Raw genomic sequence first — 15001 nt, 5'->3', positions numbered from 1 at the left:
ACCTGGCGACTTATTCAACCATTTCTCTCCTTGTTTTTTCTTTTTTGTTTCTTTTGTCTCTTTTTCTTTTCTTTTCTTTATTTGTTTTGTTTTGTTCGTTTCCGTTTGTTTTGTTTGTTTCCGCTTTTTTCCTCTTGTTTTCCTATTCTTTTTTTCTTTATTCATGTTCTTGATACCCCTCTATTCCACAGCCTGGATCATGTATGTGTCTCCAAACAAACAATTAATTGATATTATTACTTGTGTTATTATCACACTCGTTGCACGAGTTCCCTACGATGAGGTTTTGTTGAAGCGAGAGAACGATGAAGGTCATGGATGACCATTTTAGAGGTTTGGATGAGATAGAGAGCAAAGATGCAGCTTGGAGATTGTTGTTACCGAACAGCAATATGATCTTGAAGGGGTCAACAGACACCTGTTGACCTTTTTCAGATTGCTGTTCGGTAGTTTTCATCCCTGAGATACCAAAATCTCGATGTGCCCCTCGAGATAGGGGCAAATCGAAATTTGGCTTTCAGGTCAGATAATATCTGAAAAGGGACCGAACGGGCCCTAAGCTTTTGAGCGCATCTTGGTGTATGTGAACATTGAGAAAATTAGTGGATGAGAGCGAGAATTGCCACTATTCAGTAGATGCGGCCTATCCTCCTGGATTGCTTTGTCTGATTCAAAATCTCCACGATCCAGATGATGCTGAATTTGATTTACGAGATTCCCGTCGAGGCGTGTCATGGCTTCACATAAGGACTAATTTAAGCAACTCTTGAAAGCTGGATATTGGACATCTCCGAACTGCTAAAAATGGCTCAAAGTGTGTCAAAATGGGCGACTCAGACGTGAGAGGGAGTTCAGATTCACCAGGGGGTAATGGTCCTCGGCCTCGGCCGGTTCCTGTGACGATTTCAAAGGTTTCGTCACCTGAACCGCCCAGGAAGGTGTGGAACCGGTTTCGCCGAAACCGATTCGGACACCGTTCCACCACCGCTTCTGGAACGAGCTGCATGTCAGCAACCGTTTGAGAACGGCTCCTGAGGTGGTGGTGAAGCAGTTTTTTTGATACCGATTGCAATCGGTGTCGAACTACCTTCAGCAACGACGACTTAACTTGCAATTTGTTTTTGTGAGTTACCATGCGAGCAATCGATCATCACTGATGGTCGTAGGCCAGCTTTTGAAAGTTGTGCGCTACATGACTCTACATGCTGAGCCGAATACACGTGTCCATCGGTTGAGCCTCGGAGAATCACATGGCAAGCATCGTTACCGGTTGTGCCAACGATAGCTGATAAGCCTTGTTATTGAGGAATGACTCGGTTGATGATTCGAAAGCATACTGATATGACACAAGGTGGACTCACAGTGTGGTCTGTATGGTGTAGCGGTGAAACGCTCTGTGGCCACGACCAAGCCTTTTCTCGTTTTTGAGCCTGTGTTCAAGTCCCACTGCCTGATTTTCTTTTGGCAAATCTACGACGTACCCTCGGAACGTTCCAGGGACCGTGTTCAGGGGTCACCGAGGCAGTTTGCTCGCACCGCCAAAAACGGTGATGGGAACCGCGTTCGTGCGGTCCCATCTGAAATCGTCTCAGAAACGACACGAATAGTTCAAATCCGTGACGGCAGGAAAACGGCTTCGAAAACCGTTTTCTTGCCGTAAGTTTACCCCCTGGTGTTCTCACGATGAATGTTGGATATTCCCCTCTTGGGTCTGAATGGGAGATGTCCAAGGGCAAGGTGCATCAATCAACCCTCACCGCCACGAGATCTTGAGTATCTCATTTCGTGTGGACACATTTTTGTCTTTGAACGAATTTCTCAAACTTTTCTTTCAAAGATCTTTCGAAGCCCACAGGAGAAGGATGGACATTGATGATCGCGCCTTGGAGGGCAAGGACATAGGATATGCATTTCATACCACCTCATGTGACATCCAACCTTGCAGATATCGTTGTTGGGTGGCCTCATTCATATGACTCATACCTCTTTTTTTTCTAGTTAACCATACAAGTTTACAAGGTTCAAACATTGATCATCAACTTGATAAGGATGTTTTTTCCACATCCCTCCTGAGGAACCTCCAGATCAAGGCCCGGATCAATATCAAGACAAAGGATATGTCAACTGACTGTAAGTTTTTACTGATATCACAAGCAGTTCAAAAATCGCATATTTACTGATGCTCTGGAATCTTTCAAATGCTTTGATCTTGAAATTTCTCTCCTAACACTTCCTTTCTCTACCCCTGATGCGGGCCAACATAGATGATCTTTTTCTCTTGCTCTTTATAGCAAGCTTAAAATCAGTGTAGTAAGTATGATCAGATCTTTTTGATTATTAAAATCTATCTACTTTCCTCTTATCAGATTCCATGTAGAAACAGATGTTTTTCGTATACACTCTTCTTTTACTTCATCCTCAGCGGGTTTGAGATTCCATTCGGTTCTTTTCTGAAGCCGTGCGATTCGGTTATGTGCAAGAGAATTCTTCAAGTACTTACCTGCCGCTGGGGATTATGTCAACTACTTATACTGATTCGTTGTGAGACAACCTGAAGTCCACATTTGTCTTGAGGCATCGACATGACTCGAACTTGTGAATCTGTTGTATATCACAAGCTCGATTTCTCACGTGACAAGTGATGGAGCTGTGAAAGGCAAGGAAGCTGTGAAAGGCTATTGGAGATTTAATTCTCGAAGAGTTGATCGAAACCTTTCCGCTCAAGTTCAACTTGACTAAAACCATCGATGGCTTCAAGTAATCTCGTTCAACCTATAACAGCACATTCCATCCAATATCAATCAAACTTGGAACAACAAGAATCCAATCAATCAAATCAAAATACTCAGATATCAAATCATGTCATTGAGGATCCTGAACTAAGACAAAGATTAGAAACAGCTAAAAAGGAATTGACTCAAACCCTTTTGAAGAAACGAAAGTTGGACAAAGAACTTGTAAGTTGTCAATCTGAACGCGCTTTTATAATCAATCTCAGACTCATATTCGAAACCTGACACTTTCTTTATCCTTTTCACTTTTGAAACCTTCAAGGCTTCATTAGAAGCAACACTTTACGCTGATGAGACGGCTTATCTGACTCATCCAACGGCGAACTCATTCGGTAATATCGTTAAAGGATACGAAGCTTACGTTAAAGCTCCGCCGTCTGTCACAATAGGCGCTAATGGAATATCATCAGTCGATCATCATTCAACTCGACGTAAAAGAACTACAACTGCTGCTTTTGGAACTTCATCCTTACTCAACCCACACACTGAAGTCGTAGGAGATGCTGAACGGGTGTTTTCAAAGAGTAGTGGATCATACCTAAGGGTTAGTATTCTTGAAAGTTTGATCATATCGTTTAAATTTCGAAAATTCAAGAATCGGACTGCATTCTTCTTATTTTCTAGGCTCTTGAATCACGTAATCGGGATCAGGAATCAGCTATCACCTCTGAGCAAGAATCAGTAGCACATTCTTTAATCCAATCTCATATTTCACTTCCACCTTCTGCAAATACTGAATCAAGGAAGAAGACGAAAACTTAGTTCTGCTGGATGAATATCGTTTCGAACAGCTCCACTTCAAGCTCTAATCTGAGATGCCATCATATCCTCAACTATCAGATCAAATCCTCAGCTACGTCTGCTTTCGATACGAGGACCCAGCTTGCGAAATCAATAAAGCAAACCCTCCATCCGATGATGAGATCAACATCTTCAGTATTTGTGATCCACCTCATTTTCTTGGCCTCCAAAGAACTCGATCAAATTCCTCTAGCTACTACCGCGAAATGTATTCGCAAGCCATAGATAACAGCTCGATATTTGAGATAGCGGTTTCCAGCACAAGGTCAAAGAAAGTCGCCTGATCTAGAGTGGCGATGAGGCTCAATCTATCCCGTCAACTCGGAATGATACATTTGTAAGTGGACTGATAAAATCCGCAGATGTAACTAGTATATCAACTCGCATTGAAGGCTAGAGTTAGCTGAGTAGTATAGATTGTGATCTTAGTGAAATGTACTTTAATTGATTCATGTGTTGAGATTGTAAATTGTATGATGCAATTGTATTCCATTTAACCATGATTTTTGTTTTAAACCTTTTATTCAGTCTTGCTCAATTCAAGGCACTTCAAGCTTTATTCGTTGCCAGTATCATGAGTATATGCAATTGTTAATTATTTTCAGAAAATGACTTGGAAGTTGAGATATGTATGCGCGGGCAAAATGTTGAATTGAGGATGAATTCCACTGCATTCATTCATTTTGTAATTTTGACTTCCTGGTCAGAACCACTTACTAACTTCATGAGTACAATGACTGATAGACCAAAAAAAAACCTCGGATTGCGTCTCTCTCTAGACAAATGCTTGTTTTATCACAGCTTCTTTCTACTTCACCGCCTTCTGCGTCCCAACAACTTGCTAGACCCAATGGAGCATGTGTGAAAATGTACTTGTGGCTGACTGAGACCTTGTGGAGTTCACAAGCAAACAAGAGTAGGTTCCTGAAATTGGTCAAGCATTCAAAAAGACCTTAAATATAGTTGAACTTTCTGTGTTGAAGAGATAAAAGGTTCGTGTGGATTTTTGAAGCCTGAAAAAGATACATTAGAAGGTATATTCACAATATCACTTAGTGATCAACTTTTGGCGAATGTTCCAGGTTTGTAATATCCAAGCTTGAGAGTGGTTGGGATTCATGAACTTGCTGAATGTCTACCGGGTCTTTCTTGGTTGAAGGTGCTGAGGTTAAAGAATCTTAGAACAGTAGCTACAAGCTTTGAGGAGACCAAAAAAAACGTGGGAAGGGGCTGTTATTGGTGGAGCTGCAGATGCACTGGAGGACATACCCAACTTCAAACATACTATCTTCCTTGAAGATCAATGTTGTTGGGATCAATATAAAATCATCAATCCTGAATTGGTGAAGGCCTTTGAATTTCTTGGAGTTCAATGCCATCTGACAAATGAATTGACATATGATGAGACACTGATTCTTTGCTTGATAATCAGGAATTGGATTAGAGGCTTAATGCTCTGATGAAATAGATGGTCTGACTTACTTATCAACACTCCTTCAACTCAAACACCTTTTACAACCGTCCTGGTTAAATACAGTGCAGTTTCTTGTATGAATAGATGTAATGCAACAATTCCAAGCAGCTTTTCTTGAGCTCTCAAAGCTGATGCAAGAATTGCATAAAAGACCAGTGAAGTATGAAATCAACACAACTTGAACATACTTTGAAGGTATCTTGAGGTATCTTGAAGAATACAAATTGATCAACAAGAATTGATTCAATTCAAGGATAGTTGAGATCATATTCTCTACACTTTTGGTACATCTTGCAGGCAGGGATGCACACCAAGGTGCATATTTTTGTTCCTGTGCTTGTGTTTGGCACTTCTGAGCTTCTTTGACCTTGTTGTGATTTGAACACAACAGTTTGCCAAAGATCCCCAAAGCCCCCTAACCTTTAAAGTGTCAATGCACTATGCACATTATTATTTGTCAAACCACTGATTTTCTTTCTCTTGATTACATCTTTCTCCAGAGTGTGAGAGTATACACAGTTGCCAGCCCCAAATTGGGGCTATTTCCAAAATTAGCCAGAGGGCCCTGGTTTTGCATTGCAGTGGTGGTGCCTATTGCCAAATTCTTATGGGGCTGACATCAAGTTTCAACCCTTGGTTGCCAAAATTGACAACAATAGTGGCAAGCCTCAAATTTCTGCACTTGCCCAGCCCCATGCCTCAAAGTGTGTGTCAAAATCCAACACCTATTTAAACAACTGATAACAAGTAGCTGCCCTTGTCTCAGAAATGGGGTAAATTGTCATATGTCAATGACAGCAGGTTGACCTGAACACGCAGGATGAGATTTCAGAGAGCACACCACGCTCTCAAGAGTAAAAATGATCCAAAGATTTCACCGTGTTCTGTACACGTCAGATGATTCCCTTCAGGTAATGAGTAGTTCAAGTAAATGAAGAAAGGGGTTTCAATAGCTCGACAGGCTTGGGTGGTTAAGTCCAAGATTGAAGAGATAGCGGCCTTTTGATATGGTTTTCGGGGCAATAAGTCAACTTCACATCAACATTCATGAGGGATATCTTAATGTAATATCCTGTGTTTACAAATGAAAAACTGATAATACTAGAATATTAAGACTATCTACAATGGAAAACCAGAATCAAAACTTTCTCATACATCTACTGAGCACATAAAAAAGAAGCACAATATAGAGTAAATTGAGAAGGAAAAGATAAGGAAAAGAAAGAGAGAAAAAGTTATTCAAGAGAAATGCCGAATAAAGAATTGAAACACTCATATATCTTTGTACTTAGAACTTCAACAAACATGGACTCAAAGTATCAGAAGAAAAAGAAAAAAAACTACCATGAGAGTGGCGGAGGATATTGATAAGATGGAAATAAATTCTGAAGATCATTCAGTATTTTTTTATCTTCATCTTTTTCTTCTACCGACTTAAGACTTGAACTCTGTGAAACCCCTTCTTTTCCCTTTGCTTCAATCATCTGTGACCTTTCAAACTGGTGAGGATCTTCATTCGGCACATTTACGAATGACAGGGGCATCGGTCTTCTCCTCTCTATTGCTGGGTTAGGAGGTCGATGAGGATATGATGTCGTCTGCCTAAATGGCACCGTTGGAGATGGGTTCAGTGATGAAGGAAGTGAAGAAGTCGATGTACTGGGACTGGTTTGATTTCCGCTCATTAAGCTAGGAGGTGCAGGTCCCATCAATAACTCCAATGCCAATTGCAACTTGAATGCCTCGAAATCTTCATGTCGTGTGGTTTCCTGATGGTTTGTGATCAAGAACTAAGTCGAGCGAAATACATTAGATTCGGTTCAAATAGGCTAAGGATAAAATCACCCAGAGATGGGTCACACACGTTCATGTTTGGGTAGGATCTTCGGATCACCTCGCTGCCACTACCGACGTAAGCGAAATCTTGGGAACTTGTAGTCACTCCTGTGCTGGTATATATAAACCCTTGAGGTTGAGGTCGTACAATTCGGGCACGCTTGATGTGAGCTACAGGGGCCAGATCGGAAACGCAAACCGAGTTCTAGAATTAAAGGAATGAAGAGATGAAAAACGTCAGTGTGGGATTTAGGCGTTGAGACAGAAGGATCACTTACATCGATATGAGCAATGGTACGTTTACGAGAAACATGTGGACCATACACTGAGTTAAGAAAAGCGGTGGGGAAAGCGTTGGAGCAGCTCATGATGTTGAAGTGGAAAAGTTGAGGTTAGGAGAAAAACTTGAAAGAAGAAGATAGAGTTGAAGTCGAATGGAGAGTGTATTGGTGACTTGAACTCAATAATCAAAACAAGAAACTGATGCTGAAAGGTGATGGGATAGATTGCTGGGTAAATTGTTGGAAATTGATATACCAAGATATCAAGAAGTGTGAGATGGAGGTTACAGGCAATAGATCTGCTGAAGAAATGTGTTGAATGCGATAGATTGATAAATGAGAATGAATGATGATATAAAATCAAGAAATTCGATGTGAAGGTTCATGGCAATAAATGTGCTGAGGAAGAGGAAAAAAGGAACCGATTCGACCAACAAAGGACCTTTTTTATACCCTCAAATCCTCACGAAAAGTTCATGGTCGCTTCAAAATCTTAAAATGTGCTCATGTTCCTGATTATTGTCATATTGGATGCAGATTGCTTGCCGTCCCTTATGAATTGGAATCATGCAATAATTTGATCACAATCCTAAGATCAAAGATGCCCCAATGATGCATCCCGAACGCGATTTTGGAAATCGATAAACGATTTGAACTTTGCTCGGTGCCTTGTTCAAAAATACACAACACTTGGAGGTTTGCTCTGCCAATGCGAAAGGAAAGGGCTGTTCAATGGTTTTGCTTTGACAAACACCATGGAAGTGAAGTTCAAACTTATCATCGAATCTCAAGAAAATGGTGTAAAATCTATTAACATCTTTATATCTTTTAATGGCCTAACAGCGTGTTTACAAAACCTTGAAGTTGACAAAGTAAGATAACCAACTCCATTTCATCAATTAATATTTCTCAACCCCGGTGATGGTCATATCATCACTTTTACCATTTTCTTTTCGCTCCACCGACCAGGATGCAATCCAAATACTTAGCCGAGTCATCATCCTGATTCCCTTCTTTGACATATATAGCCACCGGATTAGCAGAAGTAGTAGTATACAAGTTGTTGTACCAGTAGACCAAGATTCTTGTCTTGTAGAAGTAGATTGTCGAGGTTCTTCCTGTGAAGAAATTCTCAAAGCCTACAATAACTCTCCACAAAAGACTCACTCTGGACATGCGTTGTAAAGTACAGACTGCAGTCGACAGGGTAGCTTTCCAAAGGCGGTACGACTCTACCACCCCTCGCGGGAGTTGGAACATCTGTGTGGAGTTGATAAAAAGAGGACATGGACGAGGAAAAGACAGTCTTGTTCTTTTTTCCATCCCATCTGTTATTTATATATCTTGTCCTCCAGTATCCTATTATCAATGGGGATAAAAATCCTGTTTACAATCCTAAAATATCCTGGATCTCGTGAATTAAAAACTTGATTTTCAGATTTTTACCAAAGAATTGTTTCTTGAAAACTTACAGACAGGTTGATAAACCTAATGAGCTGTTTGCAACTTGTACCGAGCAGCGTCGCGGATTCTAACTCAATACACATCAGACAGATTGAAAACTGTGACTGAGCGAATTGTAAACTCAACTGAATCGAAAAAGACTTTGAGAGTTTGATTCTTTATGAAGTAGTACATATATAGTCCATATCTTATTTCCTAACATCTCTAGAGAACAATCGAATCGATCATCGAACATCCGACAAGAAAAACCCAGAAAAGAAGATAGGATGAACCAAACCAATACGCTACCATTAGAAATCATTCAAAAGATCTTAGAAGTATTCGTAAACCGATTAGATAAACAAGTCGGACACAATTCTTCAATCGTTTCAGAACCACATTTAACAAAGTCATCATACTCTGAATTGATCAAATTAAGATTGATTTCAAAGAATTGGGCAAAAGCTGTTATCCCATTTTATTTTCAAACGATTTCTATTTATGATTCAAAATATGCAAAACTGATCTTGGATAATTGGACAGATGATTTATATTTACCTTATTCTTCTTGTCCAGTTAAAACACTTAAAATTCAAAAACTTTGGTATTCAGACAAAGAAGAATATGGAGAAAATCCAGCTGATAGTGAGTTTCTCAACTTGAACGTTTCGAATTACTTACTTTAAGATACTATTACTAACCAAAAGTTCTTTGAAATGGATTTGTTTGTCAATTAGTAACGCCTCCAGTTTCAATGAGTCAACTAACAAGATTAATCGAATTGCTTGGTTCAAACTTGAAGAATCTAGACCTTACCTTTCTTCGTTCTGAGGGTGTTACACCTGAATTGATCAAAGCTATTAAATCCATCAAGGATTTAAAATCATTGAGTATCTCACGTGGCCATTCTCAATCAAAAGACGGAACTTATAATTCAGATTCAATAGTCGATTTACTCTCATCATTACCAAATCTAGAATGTTTATCGTATCCAGATTCCTCGATAGATTGTTCAAATACACCACCACCACAAGCATTATCAAATTTACGTTGCCTTTCTTTTAGTTATACTGGTTTTTATGAACCCAATGAGGAAGAAGAAGAAGAAGAACAAATGAAATTGAATCTAATTCAAAATCCCAAAAAGAAATTAAAGATTATTGAACTTTTTTCAGATACCGATGATCATGAAGGATTAGGTCGAATCTTTGAACCTATTAGAAACACTTTAGAAGGTTTATTTACTCTTTGCTTTCCTGCTCAACTTATGTATGATGCAACAGATTTAAGATTTCCAAAATTAAGAGTACTTAGAACACGAGATGCACCTGATGATGAAGATATGTGGGATATTTCTTGCTTAGAAGTTAAAATGTTAAGGAACGTTAGAACGATTGTTACAGATTTAAATTCGAGTGAAGATTATTGGGATTCGATCTTAAGTAGTCTAGATCAGCATGGGTTCAAAAGAATACCCAAGTTTAAATTAATTGTTTTTACTAGAGATCAATGTGATCAAAATCAAGTGATTAAACCTGAATTGGTTAAAGGATTTGAATCTCATGGAATCAAATGTCTTGTTACAAATGATTTAACATGTGATGAAATTATGGTCAGTACAGTTATCTTTATCTTTATCACAGAAATTGCATTTTGAGTGTAAATTCTTTCAAAGAATTGTACTGACTTCTTCTCTTGATATTTAGGAATTGGATAATAAGTTCCATGGTCCGATGAAATAGACAGACAGGCTAACTTATCAAGACTTCTTTGTAACTCTCTTTGTCTTATTGAATTTGAACCTCTTGAATAGAATGAAGAATGCAGCTTTTTGAACTCCACTATCCATGCCGGCCTAATAACCACTGAGACTTTCCAATGTCTGGAGGTATAGTGTTTTGACAGGTAATTATGATTCTGGCCCTGAGCCTTGTTTTGGTCTGACACAGATAACATTTTAGCTTTGATATGTACCAGCAAACAGAGACTGACAGGTATTATTAATCATGATTCACCACAAAACTTGAGCCAGAAAGACTGATGACCTGCTCAACTTTAGAGGATAAATTAAGAGTGTCTATGGATGTGGTCTTCAGTAAGACATCAACACCGACCTCCTCTTTCTTGACCTGATCAGTACAAGACTTCTTGTCATGAGATAGGTAAGCACAGCAATACAGATGGTAGCACGATGTGCATGAAATCACATTACAATTTGGACATTTCTTCACAGAGCACGTGGGTGCAATTCAATATAGGGGGTCGTAAATATAGCTATTCCGATAGAGAGATTAAACTTCACTGTAAACATTATACATTTTCAACTTAACTAAGTCCCTCTTGGACAAACAAGTAGTCAAGAGAGGGACTTGGACCTTATACCACCTCTTTGGCATATGAGCCTGAAAAGTTTGGTTGGGGACTTTTTCAACACTCCATATCTTTGTATCCTGAAAACAAATATCCTTGGAACCAAAGAAAAGGGCTGTGCGCCCGCTCAATCTACACACATATGTGTAGCCTGCTTTGAATTAGATTCAAAACTCACAGAACAATGCAATTGTGAAGTTTACAAAAAATACCAAAATCAGGCCAAAAGCTGACAACCTGTCAAAAGCTCATACCAAACACACTGAAATGTTACACAAAAATCAGTTCTTCAAGTCTGGTTTTAAGGGCTTTCCTGGCGGCAAGGGGTGGATTTGAAAAGACATGTGTGTGTAGGATGATCAGAGGCAGCAGACTTTTCTTTGGTCCAGAAGATATTTGTATACTGGCTACAAAGATATGGAGGATTGAAAATGTGCCCAGCCAAACTTTTCTGGCTCATACACCAAAAAGGTGTTATAAGGTCTAAGTCCCTCCTCTCTTGACTACTCATTTGTCCAAGAAGACTTATTTAAGTGAGCATTTTCCACAAGTGGTAATGGGAAAATGATTGAGAGTATAGTTTGTCATAAAAGGATCTATCACTGCACACCTGAGCCATAGCACCCACACTACATACATGTAGCAGGCTGAGTGAATGAGTGGCTATCATGTACATACAGATCTGTCCAGTTATCTTCTCATCTGGATAATTGAATCATATGTAATACATACTGTAACTTTTTTCAGCTTGACAAAAATGTTCCTAGCATTGACTACATACACTGACCCAAAGCTTGAGTGTAAGTTCATCAACTCAACTTCATGTAACACACTTTCTGTTGCTGTCAAATGGCTTCCAGAGTATTGCCTGAGTAGCTATGGAGGTATATGTAGTCAATTTTTGGGATGATTTTGTCAAAATGGAAAAAGTTACATAATGTATCACATGTTATTTACTTATGCAGATGAGCCAGGAACTGAGCAGACCTGTATGTAAGTGCAGCCCCTTCTTTCAAAAAGGGGCTACAAATAGAGGGATCCTTCTTTTTATTGGGAAATTAGTTTTAAAAATTACAACACAAATATGTAATATACACTTGCATAATTGTATCATCCACTATTGATAGATAAAATATACTGAAATTAGATAGAGTTTGATCAAATAAATGTCACATCTGATTCCCAATATAACTTCCAATTGACAAAGTACAATGTGAAGGTGAAGTTGATGTACATGATCACAAAGATTGAAGCAGATATGTACATAGCACAAAGAGAAAGAACAAGATTGCCAAAATATTAACCAAAATGTGCTAAAAATTTCTGCTGAAGTTCTTCAGATGTTGTTTTATCACAATTGCCATCATTCTGAGGAATTGAGGAAGGAAGACCTGAGAGGGACAATCAGGTGTAGAATTGGATGGACCATCACTAACCGTGTGGTATCTGAAGGTCAACAAGGGCTTTACAACACCTAAGAAGGGATAACCTACCACAAGGGCACTTGCTGCCCTCTTTTTGACAACAGAGAAAAAAAAAGGCACCAGGGAAATGTCTCAATACTATTTTAAGTATTATTCCCAGTTTTTAAAGGATGAAAACACAAAAACATATGAATTACTAGCAATACTGTTTGAAGTATTATTCCCAAGGAAGACTTGTAGCCTTATCAAACATGAATGAATTTCTCCTTAGCTTTTAAGGGGCTGATTTGAGTGACCTTTGTGCAAACATAGTAATTTAATGATGCGTAAAAAACACTATGACAAAGGTATGAGATGAGAAAAAAATGGGAACTTCTTTTTTGGTTGGTTGATAGACTAGCCTTGATTGTGAGCCATAGTTGTCCAGATTTACATAAGTTTGGTAGTTGATCATTAGCTAACCCAACTCTCTGTCTTGGTTGTTCATCATCCAACATATCTTCATCTGATGTTGTCTTTGGTTGGTGGTACTACTTGCAGGACTTGAACCAGCTGGAGGTGAATATAAGAAAGGGTTTTGATATTGTGCTTGTTCATCTGCTTCACATGGAATCAGTGTACCAGATTGAGGTGCAGTAGGATCAGATGAAGCTAAAACAGGTGTGACTGCAAAGATTGAATAACCTGAAAGAACCACAAATGAAAGAATGATAACTATCTCATGTTTACAGATGTGAGTGACATTTCAAAACAAGTTTTCCCTCAGCCTCAGCTTCTGAGATTTCATACTGAGAAAACCAGAACCAATTCAATATAGAATGTCACCGGTGAGCAAGTTGATATTGTACCTATAAGGGAAAGTAACCAATTGAAGTAATTAGAATATAAGGATGATTATTGATTTTTTGTAGCTGAGTTGAATTACTACCAAATCAATGCAGTGTGAACCCATGTAAGTTGTGGGTCAGGATGAAAGCTTCTTGATTGCTTGATGTTTTTGAAGGAGTCAGAATGTTGACTATATTGCAAGAGTTATCAGAGCCCGCAGAGGTACTAAAGTCCATTACAGAGTGCAGGGAAAGTACTAGGAAGGCAGAGGATGGCCAAGACGCCAGGAAGAGATCTGGATATGCCAGAAAATCTTGTGGCATTTGGAGGTCCTGTATGAGAGCTTGAGAATTTTCACTCAGTTGTCCCACACCCTCTACGCTCATCCTCTAGCCAGTTTCCTAGGATTCTCCAGGTAGCCCTTTTCTTTTCTCTGAAACCTATTTCTTTTTGGAACAAGTGTGGATGCATATTGAAAAACAAGATGGTGGCAACTTTCTGAAATTCTAAACAAAACAACAGAAAAATTTAGAGAAAATAAAAATCCAAGAAGACAGAGAGAAAAAGAGAAAAAGAAGAAGCACAGCATCAAGTCACTGGCAGGCCAGGTCCTGTGGGGACTTTAATATGTTTTCAGAATGTATTCAACATAATATCAAAGCTTGCACCACAGTAAGCCAGAAACAATTACCAAAAGTCAACTAAAATAAGGTTTAGCTGCATGTGTCCATGCTGGAATTCTGTGGAACGTCAGAATATGCAAGAACCAGCTGGATTATTCAGACAAAACTGTCCCCAAACATTCTTCTGAAGTCTACCTGAGATTATCACACTACTCAACACTCCAAAGTAAGTTGAAGTACTAGTGACTTGTTCAAATATGAAAGAATCAATTTGTGAAGGTATATAAAAGAAGGAGATAAGCTGCAATGAGATGTGATTTTTTTGAGGTCAGATGTGGTTCTTTTCTTACCAGCTCCCAAAAGACAAAGAATGAGACAGAAAAGAAAAGCAACTTTGAGAAACCACAAGCACAGGGGCAAAAACATATGCTCACATTGGGGTGAGCATTGGAATTTTCTAGTTGTTTTTAACAATTGTTCAATCTTACTTCCAAATTCTTTCCCTTTTCTTCCTATTCTCTTCATGTTTATGAGCTGATTACATGATCAACAGGAACTGAGCAGATGAACTAGGCCTTTCTCAGGATTCATTCCTTAGTGAAGAAGCCTGAGGGAGGGCTGGCCCATCTGCTCACTTCATCTCAGCCCCTCAGCTGATCCTCAGTGGCATGCCTTGGAGCCTACTGATCCAGGATTTTGGACAAGGTTCTGAGCTGTTCTGAGTATGCAGTGAGTCATGAACTGATTCTGAGTACTCATCTGAGAGACTATGCTCAAAGAATTCTTGTCCAAGATGGAAATGGGCATTCTGCAGCAATGTACAGCAAAATTTGAGCAAAAAAGCCTGATCACCTGAGCACTACCAATATTGTCAATTGAAGGAATCTGAAAAGAAACAACCTCCTTTGGAGAATTCAGGAAGGTGTACAATGCTCACCTCTATGTGAGCATCAATTTTTGCCCCTGTGGTTCTTGATGGTGCCTTGATTATCTTGCTGAACAAAATACTGCCACACCCACAATGAATGTGCAGTAGTACTGGTAGTGGTAGTATAGTTGATATTGGAGATGGGAGCAGAAGGGGTTAGACTGCTGGTGGGTGTGGCTGGAGTAGTCAATGTACATCTGG

General features: G+C 39.2%; 4 protein-coding genes across 4 annotated transcripts; 2 read left to right on the top strand and 2 right to left on the bottom strand.

Moving 5' to 3' along the window:
• Positions 1-2718: 2718 nt before the first annotated feature.
• Positions 2719-3635, top strand: MELLADRAFT_72482 (uncharacterized protein; the record flags this gene model as incomplete). The annotated part of the gene is made up of 3 exons (XM_007412700.1): positions 2719-2957; positions 3055-3336; positions 3417-3635. 3 exons carry the CDS (start codon positions 2748-2750, stop codon positions 3552-3554), a joined length of 630 nt encoding a protein of 209 aa, XP_007412762.1.
• A 2772-nt stretch (positions 3636-6407) lies between these two features.
• Positions 6408-7271, bottom strand: MELLADRAFT_108889 (uncharacterized protein; the record flags this gene model as incomplete). The annotated part of the gene is made up of 3 exons (XM_007412688.1): positions 6408-6857; positions 6932-7108; positions 7182-7271. The coding sequence occupies 3 exons, from the start codon at positions 7269-7271 to the stop codon at positions 6408-6410; spliced, it is 717 nt and encodes a 238-aa protein (XP_007412750.1).
• Positions 7272-9894: 2623 nt separating this feature from the next.
• On the top strand, positions 9895-10895 carry MELLADRAFT_108888 (uncharacterized protein; the record flags this gene model as incomplete). The annotated part of the gene is made up of 3 exons (XM_007412701.1): positions 9895-10239; positions 10765-10789; positions 10861-10895. The coding sequence occupies 3 exons, from the start codon at positions 9895-9897 to the stop codon at positions 10893-10895; spliced, it is 405 nt and encodes a 134-aa protein (XP_007412763.1).
• Positions 10896-12878: 1983 nt separating this feature from the next.
• On the bottom strand, positions 12879-13720 carry MELLADRAFT_108887 (uncharacterized protein; the record flags this gene model as incomplete). Its single annotated transcript, XM_007412687.1, has 2 exons — positions 12879-13105; positions 13630-13720. 2 exons carry the CDS (start codon positions 13718-13720, stop codon positions 12879-12881), a joined length of 318 nt encoding a protein of 105 aa, XP_007412749.1.
• Positions 13721-15001: the final 1281 nt, after the last annotated feature.

The sequence above is a fragment of the Melampsora larici-populina genome (genome assembly GCF_000204055.1).
Source record: "Melampsora larici-populina 98AG31 unplaced genomic scaffold MELLAscaffold_32, whole genome shotgun sequence".
NCBI classification, from domain to species: domain Eukaryota; kingdom Fungi; phylum Basidiomycota; class Pucciniomycetes; order Pucciniales; family Melampsoraceae; genus Melampsora; species Melampsora laricis-populina.
Note: the sequence above shows the minus strand (reverse complement) of the source record. Positions and strands in the feature narration are given on the sequence as shown.